This window comes from Vigna radiata, chromosome 6 (genome assembly GCF_000741045.1).
Source record: "Vigna radiata var. radiata cultivar VC1973A chromosome 6, Vradiata_ver6, whole genome shotgun sequence".
Classification (NCBI taxonomy): domain Eukaryota; kingdom Viridiplantae; phylum Streptophyta; class Magnoliopsida; order Fabales; family Fabaceae; genus Vigna; species Vigna radiata.
Genome location: NC_028356.1, coordinates 8,241,089 through 8,262,703, shown reverse-complemented (window position 1 = coordinate 8,262,703; position 21,615 = coordinate 8,241,089). Strand labels below are relative to the sequence as shown.

The 21,615-nt window shown below is 30.3% G+C and overlaps 2 protein-coding genes across 2 annotated transcripts; both read right to left on the bottom strand.

The window, feature by feature from the left end:
- Positions 1-810: 810 nt before the first annotated feature.
- Positions 811-3,658, bottom strand: LOC106763364. Its single transcript, XM_014647563.2, has 3 exons — positions 3,161-3,658; positions 2,858-2,961; positions 811-1,173 (listed from the first exon to the last, which is right to left on the bottom strand). Exons 1-3 carry the CDS (start codon positions 3,656-3,658, stop codon positions 921-923), a joined length of 855 nt encoding a protein of 284 aa, XP_014503049.1. The 3' UTR covers positions 811-920.
- A 2,394-nt stretch (positions 3,659-6,052) lies between these two features.
- On the bottom strand, positions 6,053-16,634 carry LOC106763363 (B3 domain-containing transcription repressor VAL2-like). Its single transcript, XM_014647562.2, has 13 exons — positions 16,603-16,634; positions 16,341-16,474; positions 16,055-16,136; positions 15,865-15,966; positions 14,627-15,252; positions 12,073-12,169; positions 11,749-11,923; positions 11,453-11,529; positions 10,944-11,345; positions 10,725-10,774; positions 10,273-10,340; positions 9,761-10,104; positions 6,053-6,289 (listed from the first exon to the last, which is right to left on the bottom strand). The coding sequence occupies exons 2-13, from the start codon at positions 16,451-16,453 to the stop codon at positions 6,053-6,055; spliced, it is 2,373 nt and encodes a 790-aa protein (XP_014503048.1). The 5' UTR covers positions 16,454-16,474; positions 16,603-16,634.
- Positions 16,635-21,615: the final 4,981 nt, after the last annotated feature.

Here is a 21,615-nt window from a genome sequence, read left to right as displayed (position 1 = left end):
GGAGTTCAGGCCGTTTCCAATCTTGTTTGGTGAACAATATATTTGGCTGAGAGCAAATGATAGAGAGGGGAAGGAGTAGAAACCTCTGTGATGGCTATAAGGGAGCTTCAGACACTGATACCGTTGCTGGACGAGACTCACCAGAATCTGGTGATTACGACAAATTAATTTGGAGCTCACTCTCGGGGTTGGAGACCGCAATTGCCATGATGATCGTGTGCACGAGTGAAGAAGGGAGGAGCAGGAGCATTTTTCTGCACGGGTGAGCGAGAAGAGAATGTATTTTGAGTTCTCCATAATTTGATGAGCAGAAAGAGGTAAAACAATTTCTGGAAAAAGATGAAGTTGTTTGTGTGAATGGAGGCTGGAGAACAATTAATTTAAGAGAATGAATATATAAACTTTTGAAAATGGACAAATTTTAACCTTTGCATCTATTTTTTTCTCAACATTTTATGTCCATTATTACTTGTTTTAATCAATTATATTACATGAAATATTTCCTATAAAATTTGTTTTGTTTTTAGTAAAATGATTTTTTTATTTCATTGTATAAAAAAAGTAAAAAAAAAGGATAAATTGTGCTTGTGTCTATATATTAAGTGGGAAATCAACTACTTGTATTACCATTGGTATAAAATAATCATCTGTTTAAATTTAGATGTTTATAATATTTTAGAAATGTCTATTTAATTATAAATTAAAATTAAAATCATAAAATAAAAGTGCTAATATTGCTAGCATTATAAATAATGCATTATGATTTGCTGCATAATAATATTTAGAAGAAACACAATAAGCTTTCAATTAAACTAGAGGAACAAATTAAGTTAAAAACATAGAATAAAGTTAAACAAATGAAATTGTGAGCGTATGGCTGATCCACCTAAGAGATATGTCGCCATTAAACTCTTACTCCTTTATAGAGGGAGGCTGTAATGTGGTGAGAAAGGAGAAAAGGATGAAGAATTGATGAAAGAGTGTTCATTGCTAGCAACACCATGGTTCCTTCTTGGGCTAACAGGACTTCGTGATCTTGAGTGTGCCTTCCCACCATGACCATACTTTCCACTCCTTCTTGGTCCTTTCTCAGCACACTTCAGCTCAGCCTGTTTCAGTGTCTTTGGATACCTCCAGCTACAGCACCCTACCTTCCCTGCTCTTTCTATGTACCTATGTCATAAAAAATATCTTAGTTTATCTTCAACCAAACTATCCTATGTATCTTAATATATAAAGATTAAATTAACAACAACACTATATACAAATATAATATTATAAGTATTGTGAGTGGTGTTATTTAATTACATTTTATATTTAAACTAAAAGGTGAAACTCAAAAAATATTTTAAGACGTGAATTTTAAGATTAACTTAATCCTATAAAACACAGTTGTAAAATAAAGTTTGCATTCATTTTGTATATTGTAAATTCGTCTTATTTTTTTTGTTGATGTGGAATCTTTAATATATTCTTTTTATGCTGAGACCTACACATCCCAAAATGAGACTAAACACATTAAACGTAGACTATAATTCAATAACGAAAACATGATAGATTCGACAAATAAAAATCTCTTAATAATAAGTGATAAAATAAGTCAAACGAATAATAAATCTTGCTATAATAGACTTTAGATTACTCTAATGCATAATAAAATATAAATTTAAGTCTTATGTCTACTACTATACTATAAACTCACCTCTTATTTTATATATTGCAAAGTCATCTTATCTCTAATTAATGTTTGTTTTCCGGTATCATTAGACAACAATATTAACTGCAATGTATTTGTTGAAAGGATTTAAAAGTTTTGGATTAAGTATTGAATAATGATACTCAGACACGCAGACTCTTTACTTTCTTGAATATTCTTACAATGTGAGAGATTTATGAGATAAGATGGAAGATGTATCATACTATTTGGCATTGTATAATTCCTTATGTGACTTGTTTGTCCATTGGTTAGTGGTAAGAGGAGTATGCATATGTGTGATCCACACCAACTTTGATTCTGATGTATGACTTAGTTAATGTTTGATATAGACAAATTAATGGGACGGCAAACCAAAACATAAATAATGCTGTCAAGAAAACAAACAAGACAGAAAATATATTTATAATTACAGAACTTTTCAGCTTGACAGGATTCATCATCATCATCTTTTAGTAAGGAAAAAAATAATTTTATATCTTCCTATGATTTCCCTCTAGAATTAATTTATATATATGTTTAGGTGGGTAGCATATTAGTATGTGTTGGGAAGCTTTTGTTTTTTCTTTGGAGTTGTTATCTTGTTTAGGTATTACATTTCTATTTATCAGTATGGAAAAAGTTTTAACAACTTTTCTTAATAATCTTTTTACAAGAGTTTATGTAGTAACTTGAGTTTATTCATTTTAAATATATAAATCAATAAATTAAAATAGTAACATATGACCTATTGTAAAATACACATAATCCTATATAAGTAGCTTACCAAAAACTATTACATCTTTTCAAATGGTTTCTTCAATTTATAAATGACACAATCAAATATTGTTAACTCGTATGCAATAAACCGATTATATATTTTCAGCAATAACATATGATGTGGTTCAAGAGCTAATAATTTCTTTCCTTGTAGTTAAAAAAAGTAGGATTCCTTTGCCTTTCAAAAATTTAAAAAAGCAGCCATTTTCATATATATAATCAGCATATAATTTTAAGTAAACCCTTTATACAAACAAATTCCTTTCACTATTTTTAAAGCAAAAAAAGAAAAAAAGATGAAAGTTACAATCTCATCCCCTTAGTTCAAACAAGAGACTTTTTTTCCCCCATTTTTTAAAGTAAAACACAGAATAAAATCGTTACCTATGGCTGAATCTCAATCCAAGGCACTCAATACACTTTCTTCCTTCTACCATCTCCCCCATTCCTATTTCTACACATTGTCTGCAATAAACCCTCCCGCACACCTGCATGCATCAGAATCATTATAAGGAGAAGGATTGAATGGTGCAACAGCTATATTAATTATCCATGCACCTATTATATATTTTGTTATCTCTAACACATATTTATAAAGACAGAATAGATAACACATGTTATAAAAGATTGAATTTATTGTATAGAAATTCAGAAATTTACTTTGTTTATATATCTAATGATACGTACCAGGCATCTGGTTCGGAATATATAAATATAGGTATTGCAAGTTGCGCAAATCTTAGAGTGCGGAATCCCAGGTCGTGGTCTTCGAGTACCTCTTCCTGAAGCAACACTGATACCATCAAAGCTCAGGCCACACTTCGAACGATCATCTCCACCTACCATGCATTGAGGACTTCTTTGTGAACCACCATGCGAATGGTGCTTAAAATGACCGGGATGACCCCATGGTGACGACTCTCCATGGCCAAAATCTTGTACGTGGTGTTGATCATGGTGATGACCAGAACCTTGCAAGCCTTTGGTGAAATCAAGACTAGGTAGTTTGGTCAGAGAGCGTGAAGGTGTTAAGGTTGTTGTGGGCTTTCTCTTCTCTGATGTGTTCACTTGAGCAAGATGCTGAAAGGTGAGGTTAACGGATTCATCTGGGATTCCTTGGTACAAATCTTCAAGAGATACTAAGATTGGCTTTTCCTGCATGTCCTTATTAGTGTGATCATCCATTATAGAGTTGTAGGTCGAGGATAAGATGAGATGAGGGTACATAGTTATAGCTTTGAATCAACATATTTAAGCAAAGTATGAAAGAAAGTGACAAGGGAACATGTTTGTTAATTCGGTCGTATTGGAAATAAGGACGACCGCATGTGGCCAAGGTTTACGTGTTTTGAGGCCGGTCGAAAGTAAGCTGTCGTGTAGATACATTAGATTCCAAGTTTCCTGTTCATTGGTTGTAGCTATTTTCTAAGAGATATATCCAATCAGGTGTTTGAACAATAGAAAAGCAAGGAATATATGTAATATGTTTTAAAATTGAAGATAGAGTTGATGTGGAAGGTTTACCAACTCAAACCATTCCTATTATTTCTTTTTATTTACCCTGTGGAATGCTTTGCAGAATTTAGATACAGCTCTGTTTTTATATGCATTTAGTTTTAAAATAGGGTTGATTGTATTTTGGTTTTAAAATGATTTATTGAGATGATTATTTTATGTTTTCTTTAACTTTTTTATTCCATATGGTCTAATATTTATTAAAATGAATTATTGAGATTTCTTTCTTTAGATAAAAGGACTTGTTTAGAGAATAGTGATTTGACATAATGATATTTATTGTAAATTAATTTTGTAGTTTTTTCTATATTATTAATTTATTCTAAAAAATCTTAAAAGAGTCATGAGAAATTCAATAAAAATACGATTTTTAATTTCTGTTTTTTTATTTATCTTTTTTCAATTTATTTCTATCTTTCTTTTCTTTGATTTTTTTTATGGCTTAATGAAAGAATCTCATTATTAGAGACAAAATCTTAATATCTTTTATAAAATAAGATCATTAAGTTGGATTTTATTTTATTTTTATTTTATTTTATTATAATTTTTCATAATAATTAATAAACCCTTATATTTTATTAAATTATATTTGGATCCATCATAATAATTCAAATAAGTCAAATAATAGAATTTATTCGTCAATTAATTCTAATATATCGCATTTGACATATATGATGTTATAACATTATTTAATTTAATACATAAATCATAATATACATTAAAGAACTTTATATAAATTGATTTCATCATTATTCATAATCAAAAATACAAAAATAACAAGACTAATGATAGTTGCACATCTATCACATATTCCATTGCATGTATTATTGTATCATCTATTTCTCCTTAACGTGACTTTAAAACGAGAAATCCATAATAAGTTTAAACATAATATTATTTCAATAACATAATTTTTTTCTTCATCATAATTTGCATACATAAACATAAAGAAGAAAACAAAATTTCAAAAACTTATACATCAAAGAGTTTAAAGTGTCACATAAACATTAATAACATTAACATTCAACATTCACTACTAGACATAATGTCCATATTCTTTACATAACCAACAAAAAATTTTAGCAATAACCTTTTTGTTAAAGGGTTAGTAATCCTAAGATTAGTGCTAATATGTTTTATTGACATTCTACGTTTCTGAAATTCTTCTACTAAGTGAAACTTTTAGTTTGACTTAGACCAAGATTATTAGTCACAAGTAAGATATCATCAACATACAAAATAAAAAAAGTTAAATGATTCGCCAAGTCCTTTGTTTGAGTTAGAATCTCAAATAGGAACCTTACTTATTTTTTTTTTCAATTGGGTCCTTATTTTTGAAAAATTGAAACAAATAGAGTCCTGCCGACAAACGTTGTTACACTGACGTGTACGTGGTATGCTAGTTGTGTTTTTTTTAATGATGTGACATAATGTGATGTGTAATTTGTAAGTTTTTAATTAAGAAATTAAAGGAATTTTAATTCAACCCAGCCTTTCTTCCTTGCAATTCACATTTGCAAAAACAAATTGGGGAAAACTGTAAGGTGCTTCGAATTAGGAATCAGTGACAAAAATGGACAATCAAAGAAAATGTTGAAAAAGTTAATTAAACTCATAACTTTCTTCAAATTAGGGATTTCGAAAAGAAAGTCGGAGTTGTTTCTTCAAATTAGGGTTCATTGGCAAAAAATTGGGAATCAATAAGAGAAACTAAGGATTCATTTTGGGAAATTAGGGTTTATACGAATTTCAAATTAAGCGATTTTAGGGCTTTGGTAATTTTCGTGATTTGTGGTTCGACTTGACGAAGAAAGTCAGCAGAGGCGACAAGCAAGAGGTGGAAAACCTGTTGTCAATAACCGTTGCCAAGAAGGCACACTTGTTTTCTGGGGAGGACCACGATGGTGATTATCAAACACCAATCATACTCATTCCCACAGTTAATAAGTTACCTTGAATAGAAGTAGAACATTCCCTGACATAGCCAATGTTTCCTTTTAAAATAGGACTTTCTTATTGCTACCTTGGGTCATAGAACTTTATACCAGTTGTTTCACTTAATTTTTATTCAGTATCCAATGAGGCAACTGTCCCTTTGTGTTGAAGTTCCTCACAAATTGCAGTCCTATCAAATCCACCATTTACAAGGATAATCATTTCATCAATTGACAAGTTAGCTTCCTTCAATTCCTTATCACTTATAACTCGCAAGCTACGACAAAGCCTTTGCATAATGATGGATAATGATGTGAGCATCTTTCTCAACTCTTCATTGTCATTGCAATCTACAGGCAAGAAGAACTATAAAACAAAGTAATTTGTGTCATTGAAGATGCTTCGAAGGCGTATGGAATGAACAACATGTAATCCAAACAACCTCACATAATATCGCCTCTCCAAAATCATGGTCAAAATCTTCTACTTCTCCGTCCTTTGTTGTCTTCTTCCTCTATGTCATCCTGTTTGAGGTGCAACGAAGTCGCATGCGCCGACACACAAGTTGTGAAAATGGGGTTCTGCTATAAACCTTAATTTTCCAAAATTACTCTCCATTTTCTCTGATTCACCCCAAGAAAGGGGTTGGGTTTAATTCAATTTTCCCCAATTTCTTTAATTAAAAATTATGATTTTACACATTACAATCACATATTAACCATATAACCTATCCCACGTCATTAAAAAAAACACCACCAGCATGCCACATACACGCTAGTCTAACGGTGTTAGTCCAATTTAATGACATGGCTCTATTTGTTTCAATTTTTCAAAATTAAGGACCCAATTAAAAAAAAAATAAGTAGGGGTCTTATTTGAGATTCTGAACCAAAAAAAGGACCTACCAAATCATTGAACCAAATCAAAAATATAAATTCACTCTCACTAACCTTCAAATATATATACCGATAAAAAATGTTTTCCTTAAATTCAAAAGACATTATAGTATCATTGAACTTAAGATATCACTTCCAAGAAGCTTGCTTAAGTCTATATATATTGATTTCTTAAGTTTACACACCATGTGCTCCTTTCCTTCTTCAGTGAACCCAACTAGTTAGTTCATATAAACATTCTCTTCTAAATCCCCATTCAAAATTGTAGTTTTAACATTCATTTGATGTAATTCAAGATTATAATGAGCTATTAATGCCATAATAATTCTAAAGGAATCTTCCTTAGAAATAGGTGAAAATGTTTCCTTATAGTTAATGCCATCTTTCTAAGTAAAACCTTTGGCAACAAGTTAGGTCTTATAATGTTTGATATTGTAGTTTTAAAGACTTATTTACACCTAACTCTCTTGCATCCTTCTGGAAATTTCACAAGGTCCTATATGTCATTATGTCTCATTAATTTAAGCTCATTTTTCATAGCATCTAAAAATGAAATTGGATCATTATCAATACTTAAGTCATTTTTTTACTCTTGTAGATAAATCACATAATCATTCGAAATGACAAAGTTTCTTTCTAAGATCTTCTTAATACTACCTTTTGTGGTTGTTTTACTATTGGCTCATAGTTGACCTCGGGATCATTAATTTGTCACTCTTCTTGTTTGTTGTGTGGTTTACAACATGGGGAACAACAATAATTGAAGAAGAGGTACTAACTACAATAACTTGTACTCTAGCTTCTTTAATCTCCATATATTTCGTGAATCTTCATTCCCACTAGTTTAACCATTCTCAATGAACTAAACATTTTCAATTTCAATGATTCTTGTACTATGAGTAGGATAGTAAAACATATATCCTTTTTATTTTTTTGGATAACCAATGAGATATTGACTGATTGTTCTTTCATTTAGTTTCCTTTTCTTTCAGATTGTACATTGTTACTTTTTCTTGACAACCAAACATGCAAGTGTCTCAGATTTAGTTTCTTACTTGTTCATAACTCGAAAGGAGTTCTTTGAACAACCTTACTAGGAACCCTGTTCAGCAAATACACAATGGTGTTTAAAGCATACATCCACATCGATAAGGATAAACATGAATTACTTATTCTTAACCATATCCATTAAGGTTTGGTTACGCCTCTCTGACACACTATTTTATTGTGGTGTGCCTAACATTGTGTATTGAGCACAAATATCACATTTCTTAAGGAACTTAGCAAACGAACCAGGGTGTTGTCCACTTTCATCCTATCTTCCATAATACTCATCACCTCTATCTGACTTTATGATTTTCACTTTTCGATCTAGTTGTCTTTCTACTTCATTTATATAAATTTTTAAGACATTCATTGACTGAGATTTCTCATGTTGTAAGTTGATATGTCTAAAACATGAAAAATCATCAATAATAGGGATGGAGTTTATTGAAAGAATTTACATCAAACGTACCACATATATTAGTGTGTATGATTTCAATAAGTTGAATGCTTTTTGTGGCTAATTTCTTTTTTGTATTTTGTTTGTTTGCCTTTAATACAATTCACACATTTTGTTTGCATTCGTCGTGGTCTCCAAATTCACGTCTCCTATTTTATTTGTATAGTAAATCCCTCCAAACGAACATAACATTGAAGGAACCATGGTTAAGTTTAGGTTGTTTATGAATTATTGGTTTAATAATACAAAACAATGGAATATAAATTAGAGTGGAAAATACTAAGATATGATAAAAGACCACAATGTCTTTATGTGCATCTTTGGAGACGGATAAGAAGAAAATTCAAATTCTTTTTTGTTAGCAAATTCATAGAGAAATTAATAGATCAATAACAACCATTTTTTTTTACGACTAACCTATTTCAAATGTAAGAACTAAGAAAACCTTGCATTCACCTTCTATAAATATCAACTATAGATCCATTATGATAATCTTATAATACTTTAAAGAAGGGAACTTGGTTAAGTTTGTAACGATTATAACCATTTTTGTTATATAAACATCAACTAAAAGTCGTTAAGGGTAAGAGCCACTTCAGTTTTTACTTGTCACTAAAATTGCTTTATTCATGTATGAATTTTAATTTTAAAAAAATTGAAAGTCAATTTCTCATTTGATAAAATGTTCAAATTAATGTTATGTTCTCTTCTCACGACTTGAAGTCCTTTTTTATTGTTATTCAGAAATTGTGTGTAAAGAGTATGATTTATGTTAGACAAGTCGTCCTAGACATACACAACTCATCTAAAAAATAGTAATTTCTTCTTTTAATTTTGCCAGATTTTGCAATTTATGTTAAAAAATGTACTATTTATGTAAAAAAACCATAACATGAGGTTGCACATTACCTTTTTAATCCAAATATTTAAAAGAAAATATTTTTTGACACATATCTATATTTATTCGATACATTATTTATTTTTCTCTTGTTATAAAAATCATATGAAATGAGTATAGGTGTGTGAACCTACCATTACTCAATATCTAAAGAATAAAAATGAAACTATATTCTTGGCAAGGAAATTAAGAATATCTTCATGATTTTTGAAAGTATTTAGAGACCTATTTGAAAGATATTCAAATTATAATTTTGAAGTTGACATATAGGTATTTTGTAACAGTTTAAGGTCCGACGCTTTTGAACCGTTGTGTTTGCAGAGAAGCATAGACACAAGTTGAGAAAACTTTGTGCAAGTCTCCCATGTCTACAAAAAGCGAATGCACTGACAAACCCATTTTCAAAAGGAGAAAACTTCAATACAGAAGATTAAGTGAAAAGGAGAGCAATCTAAACTGCAGTTCAGGATCAAAGTTTTAGGCCATTTTGGTTCATGCATTGCTGCATCAAAGGATAATTTATGGTTTCATATATCCACTTGCATGTCTTCATCGAGATCGGGACGACAATTCAGGTCTATTTGTCCTGCACTGAGTTCACCCTTCTTAAGACAACCTTTGTTTATGTTTCCCTCTTTCTCAGAGAGACATGCACCATCTCCTTCATCTCCGTCATAAATATCATCATCTTTCTGGGTACCAAGGAGTTGCTTCTTACGCGCCAGAAGGGTGTCCACACGGCGTTTCACGGTGATGCAGGGAGGGCTATGTCTCCCTTTTCCGCTTGAGGCTTGAATGCACACAATGCAAATGCATCCTGAACGGTGCCTTGGATATTTGGTGGTGGCTCCAGCTGATGAATCACCATCATCATCCAAAACTCCTGCACATTCAACAATTAATTGTCTAACTTTCAGTTTAATCAACTGGACTAAAGAATGACCTATTATTTCAATGTTCACAAAAATGCAGGAGCTATACAACTTTAGAATCTGAATATACAAAGCAAATACAGAGATTATATAAAAAGTGGAGAGTAGGATCATCACACCTTTTCTGATAACTGATATATTATCTAATTCCTTTGGACTCACTTCCTCTGATGCAAGGCTCAAAGACCTGAAAAACCGTTGTCAGTAAGAACCATAGACCATGCATGAAATACAAGTAGATCACTATAGAATTTGAAAAAGATATTTCTTGTATGAATGACTACTTCTTGCTATCTTTCAGTCTTACAATTTTATATCTTGATTCCTATTTTTTAACTCAGATCCAAACAATAGACAAGGAACTTCATCAAGCACTTAATCCTCAACCTTAATTGCCCGAGGAAGCAATCTACTGCACTTTCTTTTAACATCAAATAATGCAAGAAAACAGAATGAAAAATTTGAAGACAAGATCAAGCTACAAAAACTTATTATAAAACCGTCACACCCCAATCAAAGTTTTCTTCTGGATTAAATGTAAATAAGATTAATGCAATGCGTTTAATCTTACCCAGATGAACGAGCATTTATTCTAGTTCTCTTTCCAAAGACCGGGGGTTCCTAAATAAAATGAAAATGATGTCATATATTAGCTGAGTAACATAAATTTTAATGTAATGCTTCAAAGTACATACCCTATATATATAATTCCATTCCTTGTTCACGTAGAAATAAGCAAACCAATATAATAAAAAGATGCACATTCCATGGCAGTGGCACTCACACTTACCTCATATTCCTCAAATTCTTGGTCCTCAATTGTTACAATATTGGACTTGATACTAGGCGCTGGACAAAGCAAGTCCTGAGCTTCTTCCCATGTAACTCTCAACTCCATGGCATCTTCATTGTGTATGAGCAACCTCTTGCACATAGGTCCAATATTTTGAGTCTTCTCTGAAACTGAAATTGGTAGTTGCACCGAATCTTTGTTTACCATCTCAGAATTTTCAGTTCGAAGACGCTCAGCAATGCCAGTACTCAAACGGAAATGCTCTGAACATTTATTTAAGTAAGGATCACCATTCCCTTTCCTTGTCTGGAGAAGATCATGATAACTATTTCCTGCAGTTGCACCAGAAAAGGTTGTTTCCTTTGTCGATAAAACAATGGAATGAGCGGCAGAAGCATCCTGTTTCAATAACGATCATTTGTTAATTTTATCAAAAGAAAAAACATCATAAACGCATTATCAAAAGAAGAGACAACGGACAGTGAAATAGAAAATACTGTCACAACCTGTGTATCTGTAGAATCTGATGCCCTTCTAAAACCCAAAACAAATTTGCCTCCAGGATCTATTCGACTAAATATCACTGCAGCAAAAAGACCATAGTACATAACCAATGTCGTACTAACATAAGCGATTAAAACAATTGAAGGAACCAAAAATGTTTATAGCCATGAAAACACATTTACTTCGGATCACATTTGCAAAGAAAATCAGAATACCAAATAAATTCTTTTAGTAAAGTATTAAACAGCAACGAAACAAGTATGTGCATATAGATCACTGCCCAGATGAAATTATATACCAATGTCGCCAGCATTTAATTTCAAGGCCTGTATGCAAGGGGTTACTCCCTCTAATACATACATCCTACTGTTGTTATTAGGCCAAAATCTAAACTGAAATGTCCACTCATTTCCCTTCACATCTTTCATATGCAAAGGAAGACCTTCTGATTGTGAAATAGGAGGAAAGTAAGCCTGAAATTCATGTGCAAATGGTTACATCAGATATACTGCAATTAAAAGGTGGTAACATATTTCTTCATTAGAAAACTTTTTACAAGAACTGCATGCATGAACATGTGCACAAACAGATAGAGACAGATATTAAATGAATAAAGGCTTACCTCAGCGCATGATTTTGGCAGAACAAGACGACCAATTCGACCTGCATCACTGGCACTCAGTACCTTCTCAAATAAAGGCACTATAGTAGACTTCAAACTGTGGTGATATAGAGTTAAGGAAACGGGTATAATGAATTATCCCTAAATGCAGATGATGTGTAAACATTGTAAATTAGAATACAGGACTCGGAATTTGATCAGAGATTCTCAGTATTGTTTCTCTTCTCTCTTTTTCAAGTGTATTTCCACACACTACTGTTGCCAACATACGTGTCTTTCATCTTTATTTGTATACTTAAAACCTCTTTAGGGTCTAGTCATTTCAATCAACCCTCTTTAATTTTTTTTTTTTTGCTTCTTATAGTTTTTTTTTTATAATAAAAATATACTCTTATTGATAAAATAAAATAAAAAACATGTTCAATTCTATTACTTTATAATTATTAAGTACTTTAATGGATGATTTTACTGCATAGTTATATTTTAATAAACTACCAATTTAACAGTTTTCAATTACTAATTATCTTTTCGGCTACTTACGGTTACGATCACAAAAAAAATTATATATCAATATTAATATATTTAAATATAATGTTGAAATAATAAAATAAGTATTGTTAATGATATAGTAAATATAATATATATAATTACATAAAAGTATTTAAAACTAATGGTTAAATGCAATAAATTTATTATCCCTCATTATCAAAAACTTGTGAAAATATGAAAATTCAATCCTATATAGCAGGTATGAATAAAATAATAGAAAAATAATATGTAAACATATTACCTTATGTAGAGTAGATGCTGATTAAAAAAAAAGGTTATGTAGAGCAGAAGAAATAATTAATAGACAGTTTATGGACAAGAATAAATAAATATAAAAAACGGGCACTTTAAAGTTAAAGCAACTTGAAATAGTATATAAAAGATGTTAAAAATTATTAAAAAAACTATAACCAGTAAAAATGTTTGTGCAACGCAACCATAGTGAATAATATATATAATTAAAAACGGTATTAAAGTAGTAAGATACATATCAACGCTTATATTTTTATTATAAGTTTTTTCCCAACAATTTTATTAAATTATTTCACTTTTTAGATGCATTACGATCTTGGTCAAATTAGACAACATTATAGTATAGGCAAAAGAAATCTCTTTCCACATATGGAATACAAATGTATACTCACTCACTTTTCATTTATTGAATTGATTTTATTATTAAGTATAATATTTTTTTACCATTAATACAATTTTATATAACAACTATTTTGGACCTACAACAGAACTTTCTATATTAGTGGATGTTATTAACTTTTAAATTATATAAGAGTTTTGTGATCATCAGCAAACAAAGGATATATAAGTTATAGTATTAACTTCTAAATTATATAAGAGTGATGCTATACATAGTATTGATTCTATTAAAATCAGCAACTAATGCCATGCAAAACGAGAAAGAGTTTTTCACAAACAACAAAAAAAAAATGTATATATATAAAGTTCAGAATAAGTTTAGAATGTACCTGATATTTTTCAATAACATTTTTTGAGATATTATTTTTATTAGAGGAGTAAAAACAAGGTTGAAACTGTTTACCTGGAATAAATGTACTTATTACCTGAATTTAGGGAAATTATTGATTTACTGGTTAAAGAGGATCAATCTGGATTTCATCATGAACAAGAGGACCTCCTTCTGCCAGACAAGGTTGGTCTCAATTCATATGTACATCAGATGGTACTACATATAAATAAATTATGCAAGATTTATTCATGTCTTCAGTTACATTTATTTAGAATTTTGTTAAATGTATTTAAATTAAGAATTAGCCAATTTCAGCTATTCCATTGTATAAATTTGTTCACGACTTATTCATAGTATAGATGTAAACCAAAATAAATTTTTAATATATGTATATATAATCCTAAACTATATACTTAGTTAAGTCAAACACAAACTTTGAAATAAATTATTACATAAATTTTTAATATATATGTATATATAATTCTAAACAATATACTTAGTTAAGTCAAAAACAAACTTTGAAATAAATTATTACATAACTTTTTTTTATTTTTTCAATTATTTATAGTAATAAATAAACTCATTTATATATTTTTTTATAAAACTTTTTATTAATAAGCAAATCTTACCCCCAACAAATTTGTTTGTCTCTTGTCAAATGGAGTTAAAAAATCCCTAATAAAAAATGTAATCCTGGTGGATGATTCAACCTTTTAGACGACAGTGGACAACATAAAATATTTTTCTCTCACACTTTCTGAAACTCAAACTACATATCTTTCATCTTTGTTTCTATACTTACTAAGTGTCTATTCATTTGCATTTCTTCCTATGCTTTTTTTACATAAATTTGTCAACGGATAATAAAAATAACCTTTAATTAGTTTAAATTGTTGATTGTAAATCTATACTACAGTTTTTAAAAGGTTTGTTTATTGTGAATTTTAATTATATAAAAATAAGCATTTATGATATGTAATGCAGAGGCTAAAAAGAACTATTTAGCATAAATATAAAGGATACTCTCCGGACAATTGCTGAAGCTCCTGGTCTGTAATCCTAGGCCAGTATCGAGAAAGTAACATATTCTTGCCTTTTCCATCAGTAGGTGGCCGTGCAACACGCTCTTGAGAAATCATTCCATTGCTTGATTCCATATTCATGTTTATTGCATTCATCAATGGTTTAGGCATAATGGAGAGAGGTCTTTTCCCTTTATGAAAGGAAGAAGAAGATGTTTTACCATCAAATCTCCCTTCTGCAATCTCTAAAGCAGAAGGTAGCACAGAGTTTCCTGATGAGGCTCCCAGAGAAATATTCATTGAACTTGATCTGTGCATACTTCTATTCTCCCATGTTGGTCTGTTATTTTCTAATGCAGTAAACTTTAATGAATGATTAGACGGTTTCATCACATTTGAAAATCTCATTTCTTCTCTGTTTAGATCAATACAGGATTGTATGTCATCTCTCTTAACTTGAGGCCAACGGCTGGATTCTCTACCATCCACAATTCTACGCATGTGCATAGGTTTTCTTTTGCTAGAACCATCAAGGAATAGTCTATCATCAATATGTTCAGTATGGCGATCACTAGCATGATTTTTTACTGATCGAATAGACCTAATAGAGTTTCCAGTCTCCTGTATCTGCAACAAAACATCAAATAAGAATGAGAATAATAGCAGCAGGGAATTAATAAACTCTTCAAAATTATTATTAGCTACATCTCACACTATGTCAAATTAAACATATAGCAGATCAAGACTAGGTATCCCTTAGAGGAACAGCAAGCAAGGTGAAACAATTTTCTTAACGTAATTGGAAAATGAACTATATGACAGGAGGAGAGACAGTCAGAAATTTAGGAATGGAGAAAATTAGAACATGAGTGACATTATATTTGCTTCTTTTTACAGGCAGGTCATATTTAAGTTGAACTCACTAAACTTGACAAGGGTTATTTGCATCATCTGGCATTACATTTTCTATTTTATAACACAATCACAACTTCACAATTATTTGAAAGGTATAGCAACAAGGCTGCATTCAATCCTTACGATTTCAACGACAGTATTCACATTTGTCAGAGAGTAATTTCTGTGATATTTTAGACATGCATGTACTGTTGTAGAAGTACAATTCGGCAAAAATATGAGATTGACTAAAGTATACATTGCTAGAACCATATTAGTTACTAAGAAAATAAACTGTAAGCCTGGAAATCATCCTTCAAAAATAAATACTCAGATTAACCTTACCAAAGGAAATGGAGAAGCCCTCAAACAGGTTAAGCAACCTATACCTCCAAAATCAAGGTACTCAAAAGAAAACCTTGATATTGTGCATCCACAGTGGATAGACTGCAAACCAAGTCAAAAAATACACTAAGGAGAGAAAGACAAGGCTTGAATATAATTTAAATAGAAAATAATATATTTTAATCTTTACCTTGTTGCAAAAGTTGCACTCTCTCCAACCAGTTTGATGTAGGTGGAATTTTTCACAGAAAATTGAATTGGCATATGCAGATCTAAAGAAAACAAAGTGAACATTAAGGAATTTCACGCAGTCACAGTTACAGTCACAAACACTGTAAAATCCTTGACCTCAGAAACTGTGGTCACCAAATAACACTCATTCATTTTAAAAGAGTCAAACTCACAAAATCGCCAAGAACGAAAAAATCCATCAAAATTCAGCACAGAAAAAGAAAAAGGAGATAAATCAAATTTACCCGCACTTATCGCAGAGCCTAGCGAATCCACCCGATCGCAGAGGCCACCCTTTCTTCCACTCTCTCGCATAGCCATTCTTGCAAGCACCGTTCATGCAAACATCGAGCTCCATCCACTGCAAACTCAAAAAACCCTAGAAACAACACAAAAACGAATTAAAATGACACACAGATTCTGAGATAAATAGGAACGAAAAAACCATCCTCGAAAAAACAAAACAACTCTGGTGCTTTCTCTGTGCTGCAACAACAATACACTTACACTGGCGAAGGAATTTGGTAACAGTGAACTATTGTTGTTGTGCTTTGGTAAGAGAGAGAAAGAGAATTAGTATATATATAGAGAAAGAGTGTGCATGCAAAGTTAGAAAAGAATGCCCTTTTACATAATAAGGTTGAAGAGAAGTGCGGAAAAGGCATGCAGGAGGAGACCGCTAACCTTAACAACAGGTTTTCCTTATCACTCTCTTTTCCCTTCTCTTTACATTAAGCTTACTGCTTCTCCAGGTTGACTTTAACGCTCACCTTCTCTCACCAATTTCTCTTATTTAATACTTCAATAAATTTAATTATATGTAATTATGTCAGCAATTAATTTTTCAAAACAGAAATGTGTTGCTTTTTGCATGATACTCAAATCCAGACAAAAATGAATAAATATTAATAAAAACTGTTCATAATTGTTATATTTTTTAAACTAATTTATATGTGTATGGTAAACAAAATAAGAATAAATATCCATGAATTATTAAAATTCAAACTAAATGCATGGTTGCACATCTGTTCATTATTTATTTGATCTGAATGTGTGCAAAAAATAAAATAATAATTAATTTCAAATTAATTAAGTTCATTTGATTTTATTGGAATCACACAAAATAAATTTAAGTTTTTGTAAATTATCTTAAACAAATAGAGTTTCTAGAATAATGAGAGATCACATCAAATTAAAATGGTTTAAGTTTATTTTATTTTAAATACACTAAATATTTTTCTTGTATTTTACTAAATGAAAATTTATATATATATGTAAATGAAAATTCAAGTTCGAGTAATGTTAATTAAAAAATGTAATTGAGATAAATGATATATTGACCAATGTTATATTTGACTACGCTAATTGAAAAGTTAAATAGAGTTAAGAAAAATAAAATGTCATCAATAGTTATCTTCGTATGTTTCTTTATAGGTTTTTATTTAATTTTGTTGATAAAGGTATATTTCAGAGAATTTTAATTTTAGTTTTGAAGTAAAATAAAATTCTTATAACTTTATTTATAGATCAAATAGTTTAATGATTTTTTTTTACTTTTACCTATATGTTTGTTTGGTGCATTATGTTATATCTTAAAATCAATTTTCTGTAAATAATTATAAGAATTTCAATTTTTATTAAAAATTAAAAAAAATGTCAAAATATGCCTGTATCAATAAAAAAATTAAAGGGAATATATATACAAGTATTGAATAAACATTAAATTCAATCATTAATAATTACGAACACTTTAACGGATCATTCTATTACACTTATATCTTAATAAATTATCAATTTAGGCACTTTAACCTATCTTTCAAACTAGTTTGGGTTCATATATTAATATTAATTGGTTTAATAATGTTTTAAGTGTATTTTGTGCTATTCTGAATATTTAACCGAACAATTGAGTAGTTTAATATTTGTTCGATTTAATCTTTTCATCAATATGTTTTACTACCTAGTGCTAGGTTGTTGTTTTTTTAGGCTTATGTGGTCCTTCGAAATAGGAGAATGTTTAAATTTGTCCTACCTTTTTTAAAAAGTTAAAAAGGGTCACAACTTGTGAAAAACTGTTCAATTTAATCTTTTTTGGTTACGATATCAAATTTTTAACGGTACAGTTATCACTTTGGACAAAATATAATGATGTGTCTAATTCATGTCATTGTGTGACAAAATGACGTGTAAAATTTAAATTTAGAAAAAAAAAATATTTTGACAGAGGGTAAGGGCGACTTACTCTGCGTTGAAGAAGATGTAGATGTTGATGGCGCCATGAAGATTGTCGATAAAGGGTTTGCTTGCAGGTTCGAAGAGTTTTTTATTTGTGATGAACTCGCCAGAGGGTTGAGTGTTTTTTATTTGTGATGAACTCGCGATTAGGATTTCTAATTTGGGATTTTCTGTCCTGCGATTAGTGTTCATCTGGAATTTGATTTTCGCAGGTTTTCGTAGGTTCTCGCAAGTACTTCAATTTTTGCAATGTTTGAGTTTTATCTTTACTTCAGGTGCCTAAAATTGAGAAGATTGTTGTTAACTATGGTATTGGAGACGTTGCACAAAATTCCAAGGGTTTGGACGCGACAATAAGTGATCTAGCAATGATCACAGGGTAGAGACCCGTGAAGACTCGGGCTGCTTCTCTTGCCACATTTAAGATCAGGGAAGGTCAACCGCTTGGGATTGCTGTGACACTATGAGGAAACATGAGCATGTTGTAGCATTCTATTTATATTGTCTTATATAAATACAGTTGATTGACATGTGATGCTTTAATGAATTTGTTCACTCTTTTTACCACAACTCTAGATGATGTTGGTCTTTTGGTTTGGTTGCAGTGGCACATAGAGGAGGAAAATGTGATCTGGTTGTTAGGAAAAAGCTGGTAGTCTTAGCGGTGGTCTGAGGTGTTGACGGCGACAGTTTATGGCTCTAACATTTCTGGAGGTAGAAGATGAAGGTGATGCGGCAAATAACTTTTTTTTTAACTTCAATATTGACACGTAGTGTGTCATGTATCAGATATGTTGACAACTCATTAAGTTTTAGCTAACGAAGCAGTTTCACCTTTACATTTGTTTCGTCGTTAGAAAAAAAAGATTAACTTGATCTGTTTTTTCACAAGTTGGGATCATTTGTAACTTTTTAAAAAATGTATGACCATTTTAAACACAACTTCTCCTTCGAAAGACAAACAAGGTATTAAGCATATTTTTTATTATTTATTAGAATAATAATAGAACAATTAGGGTTCACATTTCAGGTTTATTGTGCAGAAGTGTATGTTTTTTTCTTAGACAAGTCAGCTAGTTTTTCTTGGTCGGATAGAAAGGTTGCAATTATGTCGCTGTGGTAGTGACTTCCTTTACCCCTCGTTGTGGTACGTGATATCTCTCCTTCCAGCATGGAGGCGGATAAATAAAAAAATAAAAGAAAAAAAGAAAAATATTTCAACATTGATTAAAAGAAATAAAAAAGATAATTTATGTGAAAAACTTGTTTTTTTATGAAAGGTGATAAATGAACAAAAGAAAAAAAAAAATAATATTAATGAAAATTTTTATAAAGTAATATTGGATACTCAATTCAAAGAATCTAATTTTGTTGAAAATTAAAAATTTATTTAAAATATATTATAATATACCAATAAAAACATATGTGTTTACTTTTTTATGATAATAATAAATAAATAAATAATAATAATAATAATAATTGTTATTATTATAATTGTGAAAGGTAAATTTAAAAAACGCCAACACAAAAAAATCCAAAAAGTATAGATACAGATGCTATTATTTTAATTATGAAATTAAACATAAATATATTTTTTATTTATTTTATAGATACTTTTATAAAACGGTTACCTAAGAAGTGGTAAAATTAATAAAATAATTATTTTAATTTTAAGAGAAATATTTTAAAGATAAATGTGTAAAATAAACATGGACACAAAAATTTATGATTAGTGTTGTTCATGACTGTGTAGAGGTATTTTAATTCCTCATCAAAACTTTTGGGACTTTTTAAATTAGAGCTTGAATATAAATAAATTAATCATGCTTTCTTATAGAAGAATTCCTTTTAAGTATGTTAGAGAGAATATTTTCTTTAAGGTTGTACTTTATGTATGTTAGAGAGACTATTTCACTGCAAGAAAAAATTGAACTACATACATCAAAATTTGTATATAAGGTCCAAAATTCGTATATAACATTTAGTTACATACAACTTACATATGGATAAAAATCCATGTATAAAACTATTGTAGATAAGTTATATACGGATATATCCGTATATAATTTATATACAGATTTTTCTGTATATAATTATATATGGAAATATCCGTATATAAAATCTATATGTAATTACATACGAAAAAATCCGTATATAAAATCTATATGTAATTAAAAATTTAATTACATAATAGATTTTCCTAATATATCAAACTTTGAAAAGTTGACAATCGAACATCGCTATTGAAGAGGTCATGTCACGACAATGACCTCTTCACTACATTCAATGTAGAACATGGGAAGGTCACCAAGTGGATGAGCTTGGAGTGAAAGAGAGAAAGAGTTTGAGACGCGCAAAATGAAATTAGGGGAGGAAAAACCTAAATGAAAATGTTATTTTATCAAAAAAGTTACCGACAACCTATATCCGTCGGTAAATACAACTTATCGATGGTATTAAATCCATCAGTAAAGATCAGTTGATAATATGCATTTTTGCTGTAGTGGACGAACTCGCAGGGGTGGCTGATAATGTTAATTTTTAACATTATATCAGCCATATTTTATTAAAAAAATCAACTCTTTTCTAGCTTGTAACCTTCTTAATCCTAAATTTTATCTTGTATTTGTAAATAATTACATTTGGGGCTAAACTAATCCAATTATACCACAAATCCCTATTTCTGTATCTAATTTATTGATACGAAGATCCTCTATCAAATCAAAGAGTTTGACAACCCAAAAGAAGAAGGAAAAAACACAAAAATAAGAGCTCATGAAATCCGAGTGGTGTTGAGAGCTATTTCCTTGCCATTGAGCAATCGAATTACAGAGAGCCCACATTGAGCGCCACATCCATTATTGAACCCCAACAGTACAAAGAGCATATATGGAGATTCCACATCTAATGCTGAATGGTAGAGACATGGTGCTGAGCAACATTCATGTTGATGTGGCAAGTTGCATATTTCTTATCTTGGCTTGAAGGAGGCTGGGTCGTTGGTTTTTGGAGGCACGAAAATATTTTTTGGAGAGCAAGGAGATCTGTTAGGGCTTGCAGGAGCATTCCTCTTCCTTCCTTTTTGTATCTCCTTTTTCTTCTATCTACAATTTTGTAAGTTTGGACTTTCCATGACAATAAAGAGGTAAACCTATCTTGTTCATAATAAATGTAAGCACTGAAATCTCATGTATTTATTTAAATGTTTTAAATATACATATACATACATACATACATATATGTATATATATATATACATATATATATATATATATATATATATAT